General features: G+C 38.2%; 1 protein-coding gene across 1 annotated transcript; it reads right to left on the minus strand.

Moving 5' to 3' along the window:
* Nucleotides 1-2340: 2340 nt before the first annotated feature.
* Nucleotides 2341-11988, minus strand: Smp_160810 (putative amine oxidase; the record flags this gene model as incomplete). The annotated part of the gene is made up of 4 exons (XM_018799651.1): nt 2341-3465; nt 4178-4540; nt 10146-10911; nt 11492-11988. The coding sequence occupies 4 exons, from the start codon at nt 11986-11988 to the stop codon at nt 2341-2343; spliced, it is 2751 nt and encodes a 916-aa protein (XP_018651419.1).
* Between the last annotated feature and the right edge of the window lie 1027 nt (nt 11989-13015).

Genomic DNA, 13015 nt, shown 5'->3' on the forward strand with positions numbered 1-13015 from the left:
CGGCTGTGTCGTGGATTTACACTTAAAGTGAATAAATGTTCTACCTAACACAGCTCATGCCGCATATTGACAAAAGCCATACGACACAGTACACCACAAAAGTCACCGAAAATGGAGTGGTTTGTGCCAAAGAATGGGATCTTTATGAACCTTAGCAAGAACAGTGACTCCGATACTTCATTTATCATAGCACCATATGGTGACAAAAGCCTTTACTCTTGAAAACACGCCGCCTAGCCCTTCAAAAGCCAACAGTGGCTAAAAAGGAGCTTAACGTTGTACTGGACTTGGAAACTACCCGCTCTTCAAACCGTCCATCTTCGCCCCTCGCTGCCTGTTACGACAAAAATTTGAGCGTAAAGTGCTACTATGGACAACTTAATCAAAATTCAACCCCAGATATCACTACTTACTATGTTTTCAAAACCCGACAGTCACTATTCAGAAATTGACTGCATAAAGCCCAACAAGCAGAAGCACAAGGATTTTTTATATACCTTTAAAACAGCTATAGAAACCAGTTCATACATACATGAAGCCCCTGCAACATCTTGCCACTCCCCTTTAGTTCAGGTTATGTGTTCTGATTGTAAATGCTGTGTCCCTGTTCTCCTGGTTGACGTTTATTATGATTAAACAGAAATATAGGGTATCTTTAGGAGCAGTAATCCTATCTGGACGTCCCGAAACTGAAGTCAATCGGAATCATAAGAAATTGTTTTATCCAGGAAACCCTAAAGGTAACTGGATAAGATACCAATAAACTTCACAACCCCTGAATAGCTAAGTCCACAAATTGGATCGACAATGGAAGTTGAATTGCTTCCTAATGTATTACTCCGCACTCTGAAATGCGTCAGCCACAAATAAACACTAATGTTATAACCCCCGACCAACAGATAGAATGGCGGAGGGACCAAACAAGGACCAAGTACCAACACTTCAACTTCCTTGATACTTGTAGAAATAAAACGTGTGTGAACAGATAGAATGACTGTTCAGAAATCGGGTACAATGTTACTGAAAAATGGAAGACTTAACAAAAACTGATATGAGTTGACGAAATAACAGATCATGTCATATAACAAGACCATCGACAACTGAACAATTAAGATCTACGTGCAAAAACTCAACACTACAACCGAGTGAGGACATGTAACTGCATGATTCCCGGAGAAAAGCAAAGGGAAAGTTACTTGTATGTCTGAGCACATCTATAGGGACCTCGTAGGTGACTAGATTAAGTTTAAATGACTAATGTTACCTCAATTTTCTACAATACACTGATAGTATTATGCAAACCTAGTAATAAGTTCCCAACATAACTTAAGAATACCACTACGCTAAGTAGTCTAATTAAATATTTCCTAATGAACCACTTACTTCTGTGATGCATCATCATAACTGATAAAAGATGAAAGGCAAAAAGTATCTTAAAATCACTGCTCATGTACAAGAACCCACTAAAGTAAACCTCGTCTATGTAACTTTCACCAGCCCGAATTTCCATCATGAAACAATAGTGATGAAGAAACCCAAATGTCGAGACACTCTAAATTAAACCGTTAGTTGAAACCTAAGCTTTCATGTTAGTTATCCTTTTTCATCTGAGTTCGCGCAAAAACATTTAATCTAAGCTATTAGCGCCATAAGAAAGTTTTCCTCTAAAATATAGCTAATTCTTAAAATTGAAAATACTCAAAGGAACTATCAAGTTTAGACGAAAAACCAATCGTTATTTGAAAACATTCAGACGCTAAACTGTATATCCATCAAGAGTGTAACACTACGTAATCAAAAGAAAGCTATTTACGAATTATATAATTAACCAGAGTAAACACCTTTTAAAAATATATACAAATAATTTTGAAAACAGAAAATGCCTAAACAAGGTTAAAAAATATAGAACATATTATTAACGGGATAGTTAGCTGCAATAATACTAAATTACGGTTTATTTGACAGCAAAGAAAGAGGACAGAAAGCAAGGTAGAGTCAAACCATTGAGGACAAGGAAATAAATATATAAAGGCTACAATGCTATATTGTGAATATGAACTACCACTAAATATTATGATACAATATTTGATGAACACATATTACTAATGAAAAGAGATATTATATTTTTTTTAAAACAAAGTATATAAGCAACCGAAAGCAGCACAAGTAGCTTGAATCACAGTAAGAAAATAACTTTTAAAATAAATCACAAAGAAACTTGAGAAATTAACAAACTATAGAAGTCACTATAATTACTTACAAAACATGAGGACATGAAGAGAAGGAAATGCAATGATGAAAAAAAAAACTAAACGTTGAATAAATAACACAGTTTGCTTTTTACATGGGAACTGGTACACCTTTTATAATTAAAGCCTCTTTAAAAGAGAAAGATTTAGTTTGGAGTCCTGAGTTATTACAAGTTCCTGTGAATGGAAGAGCACCAAAAACAGGTTCATAGTTAGTTGGCTTGATATGATCGATGGTTTTTTCGTTAGAACGGTTATTAAGAGACATATTTAAATGCAGTGTAGAATCCATGTTACAATTGTTATTATTGTTTAATAAACCATCTGAAAATAGCGAACCTTTTACATCAATTTCTAAAACGTTTTCTGTAGATTGCGATACAGAGTTTAAAGGGGGAGAAAAATTTCTAAAATTTTCATTACAATCTATTAGTATACAGCCAGCCGTATCAGAAAGAGGGGATGAAGTATGTATACTTGAAAGACGAGTCTTTGTGAGTAGAGTTGGACTAAAAGATGACGGTGGCGAATCCGATACTGATTTCGAGGGCAGATTAGAATTGTGGTCTCCTGTGAAGCAAGAAAATTGACTCTTTCCATCAATAATTTTCGAAACAGCACGATTATCAGTTGACATAACTTTACTGCAACGCCTACTGCAGTTATTTACAACATTAAAACTCCCGGAGTGTTTTTTTTTGTGGTACATTAAAATGGACTCTCTTCGGAGAGATGAAGATGCTTGAGAGGAAATCCATGTAGTAAGGCGAGTTGAACGCCGTGTTGGTTTAGGAAACAATACACAGGATTCAACGGATTCAAAATCCAATATAGATGAACTTGAGTCACCTTCAGAACACAGGCTATCTGATGATTCTGTGCTTACCAGTTCCTGGTTAGATTGGACAGATTTAGCCAACGATGACTCTTGTTTACCAGACGAATTAGCACTAGAATTTTTACAGTCTACAGTCAAGTTTGTTATTTTCCGCTTCTTTGTTCTTCGTACCATCTCATGAGGAGGGAATAGGTCATAACGATGTCCAGTGAGATAATCAATGATGCGCACATCACGTAAACGGCAACGGCCACCTTGAATACAATCTAAAACATCTAAAGCACGATCAACGCCTGATGAGAAAGCACCATGAGTACATTGTTGACCACCAGAACTGTCAACGGTACCTTCACCCGCAAAAAGCAACTTCGGACAAACCTGTAGTAAAAACAAGTTGGAATCGCGTTTAAGTGGTAGGAATATTTTAAACCGTCTTACAACCTATTAATATTGCATATATGGTACAACCAGAAACATAGCCTAAATACATTGGGAAACATTACAGTTCTAGGAAGGACTATATAGACCAAATAATAACTTAAATTTAATAGTTCCTTGCAGTAAATGAGTCCCTGTAATGATAAAGATATTCTAACCCCAAATAGTATGTTTAAATGTTTATGGCGATCCACTTATAAAGCGAGATTCTCCAACAACGATAACAATTATAAAGTAATAATTTTCATATTTTAAAAATACCACTTGGAACTATGTGAGCTGTCTAGCCTTTAATGTTTACTCAGGATTTAATCTGTCTGAAGACAAACATCTCCTTAGGCGATTGATTCCTACAGCGATCTCACGCATTAAGTCACACTCTAAACATTATTGATAACAGAACATTACTAAAAATTGTGATTTTCCACTGTCGATATGTTTGTGACAGTGAATTGATTAGTCTCCGTTGACATTTATGTTCTAATCCCATAACCTCATAACAGAAAGCACTATCTACTAGGATGCGGTTACATTAAGTGAACCGGCACCAATTAAAATGAAATATTCACCCTACTAGTCACTGACAAATCAAGTATGTAAGCAAACATGATTAATTAGTTTAATTTAAAGAAATAATAAGATTATAACTAACTGTGGAAGGTAGGCTACTTGCATAGGCTTGCCGATCTGCGTCACTGCAGCCAACCTCACCAGCAGTATAAGCACCCAAACTAAACGGGTCTTCTGACCATCGAGTAACGTGAGTGTATATAGGTTCAGGCAATGGACACTGAGACGGGTACATTCCACCTAGTAAATCTAGTAAGGTTTTGACAACAGCTTGATCAGATCGACCAGTAATCCTGAGCTTTGAACCACCCCATACGTGAGCAACCAGAACACCTGGATTTCCATAAAAATCACAATTAAGTATATGAAGGTAAGCACCAGGACACGTAATATGAGGTGTGTCACGATCCCAAAAAATCTCTGATGGATTAAACATTAAAATAACCTAAAAGGGAAAATGAGTTTGCAGGTATCATTACCAAGGTTTGACTTGATAATTTCAAATAAATCGAGTATTGGGTAGATTGTTATACATAAATAATATGTTTATAATATCCCAACGAGCAGAAAAATTAGATTTTCTGACATTTCGTGACTCAGTGTAAGCCACTCTTCAGAGAATAAATAACCAAAGCAAAATTAATCTAAGTTTGATTCGGTTATTTATTCTCTGAAAAATTGGCTTACGCTGAGTCACAAAACTTCATAAAATCTAATTTTTCTAGTCATTGGGATATTACAAATATATTGTTTTATTTCTAAAAGGAGAAAAGCGCAATACCTATTAGTTATCATAAAGTATTTTAACAATATCTTCATTCACTAAAACAAGCACATGAAGACTACAATTCATTGTCAAATGTTTTTCTAACAAATTGAAATTATACAGGTTTCATTAAACCCATACTACATTCCCAAGGCAAATGTAAAATACAAATCAGTTTGTCACCAAAATTTAGTGGAAAAATGTATAAAAAAAGAGAAATGAAGTTGTTTTTACTAGAGATTGCGTGTATGGCTCATTGAAATTTATCTATTAAATATTCATCTCCGCCTGTAGCCCCTCCGAGGGCTACTGCCAGTCCCAAGTCCGGATAAAGGAGGAGGGTTGGGCATGGGGTTAGCGACCCCATCCAGTAGAAAACTAACTCGCTAAAAAACACTAACAAGAAAAATTAATTCAAACCAGTTAAACTCTGCCCCTGGGCGTTGAAGGAAGAATTATAACGCCTCACGATGAAAGCCGCGTTCCTTCGGAAGTCACTAGGTCGATGCACCTTCTAACAACCAGAGCAACAATCGATATAGGTACATAAGACGTCTGGACAATGTGGGAGACCGGAAGAGTCTTCCGAATTGATACAGAAAGGAGGAAATACAACCTGGGGGTACTTGGGATCAGTGAAACACATTGGAAGCAGGTTGGACAACAACGACTAGCTCCAGGGGGGCTTCTGTTATACTCCGTTCATGAGGAAGAAAATACCCCACATACACAAGGAGTTGCATTGATGTTGTCCAAACAACCACAAAATGCACTTACAGGATGGGAATCTCATGAACCAAGAATCATCAAAGCCTCCTTCAAAACAAAGAAAGACGGCATTACAATCAGCGTCATCCAATGCTATGCGCCGACCAACGACTACAATGAAGACGTTAAAAATCAATTCTACGATTAACTGCAGTTGATTGTCAAGAAGTGCCCAACAAATGACCTGACCATTCTGATGGGAGATTTGAATGCCAAGGTTGGAATGGACAACACTGGATACGAAGACGTCATGGGACGACATGAACTGGGAGAAAGGAACGAAAATGGTGAGAGATTTGCAAACCTATGTGCCTTCAATAAACTGGTCATACACGACACTATATTCCCACATAAACGCATTCACAAAGCCATATGGACTTCACCGGATCACATTACATAGAACCAAACCAACCATATCTGCATCAACAATGTTCAGGAGGACGATGGAGGATGTGAGAACCAGGAGAGGAGCTGATATAGCATCAGATCATCACTTGCTGGTAGCCAAGATGAAATTAAAACTTAAGAAGCACTGGACAATGGAGCGGACAACATCACGAAAGTTTAATACGGCTTTTCTTCGGGATGCTGACAAATTCAACAAATTCAAGATAGCCTTCAACAATAAGTTCCAGGCCTTTCATGAGCTACTCAATAGAGAGGGAACTATTATGGAGAGCAACTGGAAAGGTATCAAGGAGGCAATCGTTTCAACATGTCAGGAGGTTTTGGGCCACAAGAAGCACCATCACAAGGAATGGATCACTGCTGGTACACTGGATAAGATTGAAGAAAGGAGGAACATGAAGGTAGTAATCAATATCAGCCAAACAAGAGCAGAAAAAGCCAAGGCACAAGCCGAATACACAGCAGTAAACAAGCAAGTGAAGAGTAGCATCAGAACCAACAAACTTAAATATGTGGAAGATTTAGCAATGACAGCGGAAAAGGCTGCAAGAGAAGGAAACATGAGACGATTGTATGATACAACAAAGAAACTCTCTGGAAATTACCGTAATTAACTAGAACGACCAGTGAAAAGCAAGGAAGATAAGGCAATCACCAACATTGAAGAACAACGGAACAGGTTAGTAGAACACTTCAAGGAACTCTTGAATCGACCAGCCCCATTGAATCCAACCAACATTGAAGTAGCACCCATGGACCTCTCAATCGATGTTGGCCCACCAACAATTGAAGAGATCAGCATGACCATCAGACAAATCAAGAGTGACAAACCAGTAGAACCAGACAACATTCCAACAGAGGCAGTGAAAGCAGATAAAGTAGTAACTGCAAAGATACTCCACATTCTCTTTAGCAAGATTTGGGATGAAGAACAAGTACCAACAGACTGGAAAGAAGGCTTTTGATCAAAATACCAAAGAAAGGCGATCTCAGTAAGTGTGACAACTACAGGGGCACCACTCTTCTCTCAATACCAGGAAGTCTTCAACAGGGTATTGTTAAACAGAATAAAAGACTCGGTAGACACCCAAGTTCGAGATCAACAGGGTGGATTCCGTAAGGATCGATAGTGTACAGACCGAATCGCAACTCTGCGGATCATTGTGGAACAATCAACTGAATGGAATTCATCACTCTACATCAACTTCATTAACTACGAGAAAGCATTTGATAGCGTGGACAGGGAAACACTATGGAGGCTTCTTCGGCACTACGGCGTACCTGAAAAGATAGTCAATATCATGCAGAATTCCTATGATGGATTAAACTGCAAAGACGTGCATGGACGACAACTCACTGACTCGTTCGAGATAAAGATCGGTGTCAGGCAAGGTTGCTTACTCTTACCCTTTCTCTTTCTTCTGGTGATCGATTGGATCATGAAGGCGTCAACATCCGGGGGGAATCACGGAATACAATGGATAGCTAGGATGCAGCTGGACTATTTAAACTTCGCAGATGATCTGGCTCTTCTATCACACACACAACAACAAATGCAGGAGACGACCAGTGTAACAGAAGCCTCAGAAGCAGTAGGTCTAAATATACACAAAGGGAAAAGCAAGACTCTCTGATACAATGCAGCATGCACCAATCGAATTACACTTGACGGAGAAGCTTTTGAGGATATGAAACTCCCTACATATCTGGGCAGCATCATTGATGAACACGGTGGATCTGATGAAGATATGAAGACGCGGATCGGCAAAGCGAGAGCAGCATATTTACAACTGAAGAACATCTGGAACTCAAAACAATTGTCAACCAACACCAAGATCAGAATTTTCAATACAAATGTCAAGACAGTCCTACTGTATGGCGCATAGACGTGGAGAACTGAGAATGCCATCATCCAGAAGATACAGGTGTTTATTAACAGTTGTCTACGCAAAATGCTTCGGACCCGTTGGCCACACACTATCAGCAACAAGCTACTGTGGGAGACAACAAACCAGATTCCAACCAGCGGAGGAAGAAATTAGGAAGAAGCTCTAGAAGTGAATAAGACACACATTGAAGAAAGCACCCAACTGCGTCACAAGACAAGCCCTCACATGGAATCCTGAAGGCCAAAGGAAAAGAAGACCAAAGAACACATTACTCCGAGAAATGGAGACAGACATGAGAAGAATGAACAAAAGTTGGATAGAACCAGAAAGGAAGGTCCAGGATAGAGTGAGTCGGAGAATGCTGGTCGGCGGCCTATGCTCCATTGGGAGTGACAAGCTTAAGTAAGTAATATCAGCTTTGTTAGTTACCATAATAATTTTGTTTTTAGAATACAATCAATTTACTATGATTATAAAAAAAATCCTAATCCTGAAGTTCATATCTTTTGCTGGTTTTTTTCCAAAAAACTGAACAGTGAAATTATTTTAAAATGTAAAAATTATGTTCAAACTACTTGATAACCGCACAAAGCCATGCAAGAAATTTATACATCTTTTCAAGTATAAAGTCACTACCTGAATAGTAGCTGAAAAATGTGTGTAGCTGTTTTATTATTTTGGCCCAGTTTATTCGAGAATTCTTAAATGTACATTTTTAATAAAGTTGTACATATTTTATAGCATAAAACTTGCATCATGATGTGAATGTTATTTTCCATTGAATGAGCACATGAGTATCAAACGTTCAAAGTAAGGAAATTCCTGTGAAACTGAACAAGTGCTTCAAGATACTTCGACAGTATTCACTATTCACTAATCATAATCACACATTTTTATGCCCCCAATGCCCTGGTACGGTCGGGAGTGGGGAGGGCCCACCCTCTCCCTAGAAATGCTCTCACACGGCCTCGCGTATATAGACTCTGCCAGGGAAGTCCTACTCACTGCCTTCTCGTGGCATCACTGTTGTTTACGAAATTGAGAGGACGAAAAGCGAATGTCCGGCGCTTTAACCGGGTTGGTGAACACGGCGAGTCCACCTAAGGGAGTTGGAAAACCCTGATTCCAAACCAATGATGCACATGGGCTCCAGTATCTTGAGGGAACAAATGGCGTATGAATCAATCGCTGGTCACCGGCTACCATGGGACTGCATCTCCTCACGATGCTCTACTGCCTTGTGGATCAGATCTTTAGGTCAAATTAAATTTTACACTTAACATTTAGACAATTAATGAAATGATATCAAGTGTTGTAATTTCAGAATGGAAATCACCGGGCAATTTTGATTTTGAAGTGTTAACTTAGTGGTGAATAGTGACTTAATCCTATCTGAGTACTGCTCTACATAATACAAGATTTCTCAAAATTACACAAAAATGAAAACATACTATTTATTTCGACGCCACTAACTAAATACAGTAATATATTTCCAAAGAGAATTTCTAACGAAAACTTATGGTCATTTGAAGTGAACAAAGTATACTGGACCATTTCCTTTCTAGCATGAGTCCGCTTACTTATAATACTGTTAGAGCCACCAATATATATATATATATATGAAGCTGATATGAAAACACAACATTATTGCTTCTAACGTTTAGAAGAACGGTGGCTAAACAGCTAAAGAACTCAGCTTTAAACCAACAGGTTAAAAGTTCAAAACACGTCCCACTTAATTCAGTCATAGCAGCAGGGAATGAGTACTATCATTAGTCGTCACACAAATAGCGTGGTTCAAAACCAAGTACATGAACATGTATTTGGCAGGTTACACTATATTGTAAGGTTTACAAAGAACATTTTATCATGAGGTTTTCAGCCAACAGTTTATTCTACATTGACTGATGTTTTAAATAACCTACGACCTTTCAGTTAAGATATTTTTTCCATACTATGATTATATCTGTAAAACATATCATGCTGTCAAGTTAAACAACCTAAATTATCTAATAAACACCATATAATTACTAACAGATACGAAATCTTAGTAGAGTATTAATATTACATAGACTACGAAAAAATCCACGGCTGGAATAATTCAAAATAGATGATCAAGTAGTCTTACTATACTGAAAACAACACTAGGCATGGTCAGTGATGAAATATGATTAATCGGCATAAGTTACAAACTGCACAAGAATTGATAGTTAGTTTACCTTATTATGAGTTTCTGCTCCCAGCTTTGGAATACCAAGACGATCTATCGCAAGTCTTTTCCTTGAGGGCAAACACGGATGAAAGTGGATGGCACTACGACGATCGAGGCCTTTGAGTACACCAACAGGGACTGTTATGATGCAGAATCGTGCAAAATAACGCCTAGAAGATTGTCTGTCGAAAACCAACATAGATGATTCCCCTGAGTACTGAGCCACATCAACACATACTAGATTAGAAGACTCAACAAAATCCATAAGAGTTTTAGTAGACCATGAGGCAGCATTGTCATGAATTAATTGGATATTAATTTCTTCGTCAGATTTATCAAAGTCTGTGTGATTTGACCAATACACATGTCGTGCAACACATCGGTAATGAATGTCTACACCAGACGCTAAGAATTCGACAAACTTTGAGAATCCGTCTAGAACTAAACGATCCTCCCATTTGTGATCGGTTCGACGAGCAATGCTCTTACAGGAGCCATTTAAACTTAAATAAGTTTTTTTTTCTTGCAACCAATCTAAATAGATTTTTTTGGACACAGAGGTTGGTTGTTCAACATTTAGAGCCAAACCTGCCATAGCATCAGCTTCGAAATGAGGTCCCAAAGAAAGTTTAGGAGAGAGTCTATGAGCCGGATTTACATACGCTATGTATCGAGCGAATAGTGAATCAAAAATGCCTTTTTCTCTTCGAGAAAGAGTTGGAGAAGTTCGATAACCTGCCTTGTATAGCAAATGAAGACATGATTCCAGAGCACTGTAAGCATTAAAACATAAAAAATGAAAGAAAACCAACACATAACCATGTGAATAAATGCATTGATTTAAATGATCACTGAAATAAATTTCTACCAGAGTAGTAGGGTTATAAGAAGGGTGGCTTATAACGAATAAATAGTCTTCAACTAAGTTAGTAGAGCAAGAGTACATATATTATTATGTCTTATGAGTTTTAGAGTTGCAGGATAAATTATTTATGAAATCATGATATGAAGTTGAATAAGGAATCTAAGGACTTGAGTAATACTCCAGCACCTGGTGTAATATATCTCCTGAAACACCTACACAAGCCAATACTATAAACGTAAATAAGAATTTTTAGGAGAGCAGCCTATAAAGAAGTTATCATAATATAATTTAATATAGACTTTGATGAAATAAACTAAAGTGAAGACTACTAAAAACTACTTATACTGATGTACAGTTGGTTACTATTCTATATATATATATATATATATATATATATATATATATATATATAGAGAGAGAGAGAGAGAGAGAGAGAGGAAAAATTATATTCCATGTGAAATGAGTGAAAAATTGCACACGGCACATACCTTGGTAACGCAGTAGCCAAAGTTTTACTTGATCGATTTTCTTGTTTCTTCTGATCCGCTGCCATAAGAATATACAGTAAGCATCTGTCAAGTAGAAAACTAATGTCAGCCACCTCTTCCAAGCCAATTTCCTTTCCCGATTTATTATCTCGCCAAACAGCTACCTCTGGACATTCCCAGCCCCGATGCGTACCTAAAACATCCCCAGCGGCAGGAGAAGTAGCAATTTTCAAACGACTAGCCAGAGTAAACAAAGGCTGGACATCTTGCGAATTGTTGCATCCATGAAGGTAGCTAGCCCCCAGGTCGACGACAGACTTATCATGTATTTTGCCAGTAACAGAAGGAAGATCAACTGTATGAATCCTGCCACCACTTCTTGATCGTGCTTCTAAAACAATGGTTTTAAGTCCCTCATTAGTTAGCAGTTTGGCTGCAGCAAGTCCAGAAATACCAGCACCCAAAATAAGCACATCACAAAATATGGCCTCTGACATTATAAGTAGCTTCAATAAGGACCGAGCTGAAAAAAAAAGCAAATAAGAATAATTATGAGGTAAGGCAAACGTTTGATAAGTACAGTAGTCCACTACAGTAACAAGAAAAGCTTTCGATCACAATGACGTAGGTGATATTTATTAGATGAGGGTCGGTAGTATAATATCAATCTTGCGAATGTCCTGTGTCGTATTAAACGTCGCCAACAACACTTAGCGATTCCGTTCAAATAGTGTGTGACTGCTTTTGATGGGGGGGACTATAGTTTATGGATGAACCAGTTAGATATAAGATAACGGGTCTTGGATTTTAATGCGAAATTCATTCATCCACTTGGTTAAATAGTGTTTTAGCATTTTAGCTTTTGTCAGTTCATGTTGGAAACCCAAAACCTAGTTTCTAATGCTAACCATCAACTGTAAATCATAATTCCAATTCCTCACACTGGTTTATAATCTCTATTAAGTTCTAGTTAGTATGCGGACGCTATCAAAGTTACTCTAGCATTGCCCCCAAATGCCCTGGTACGGCCGAGAGTAGGGTGAGTCCGCTCTCCCTCACGAAATACTCTCACATGGCCAGCGAATATATAGCCTCTGCCAGGGAAGTCCTACTCACTGCCTTCTCGTGGCATCACTGTTGTTTACGAAATTGAGAGGACGAAAAGCGAATGTCCGGCGCTTTAACCGGGTTGGTGAACACGGCGAGTCCACCTAAGGGAGTTGGAAAACCCTGATTCCAAACCAATGATGCACATGGGCTCCAGTATCCTGAAGGAACAAATGGCGTACGAATCAATCATTGATCACCGGCTACCATGGGACTGCATCTCCTCACGATGCTCCACTGCCTTGTGGACTAGACCTTCAGGTCAAAGGCTCCGGGTGTGGCCCCCTAAGAAAACCACCTGCTTCAGTCTGAGCAGCTGGGCAGTATCACAGCCCTCCCACAAATCGAATGAGATTTGTGAGGCGCATATGTATCTGGTGCTTCCTTGTACCAATATTTATGTGTTTAAATAAATAA

Source organism: Schistosoma mansoni, chromosome 3 (assembly GCF_000237925.1).
Source record: "Schistosoma mansoni strain Puerto Rico chromosome 3, complete genome".
Taxonomy (NCBI): Eukaryota; Metazoa; Platyhelminthes; class Trematoda; order Strigeidida; family Schistosomatidae; genus Schistosoma; species Schistosoma mansoni.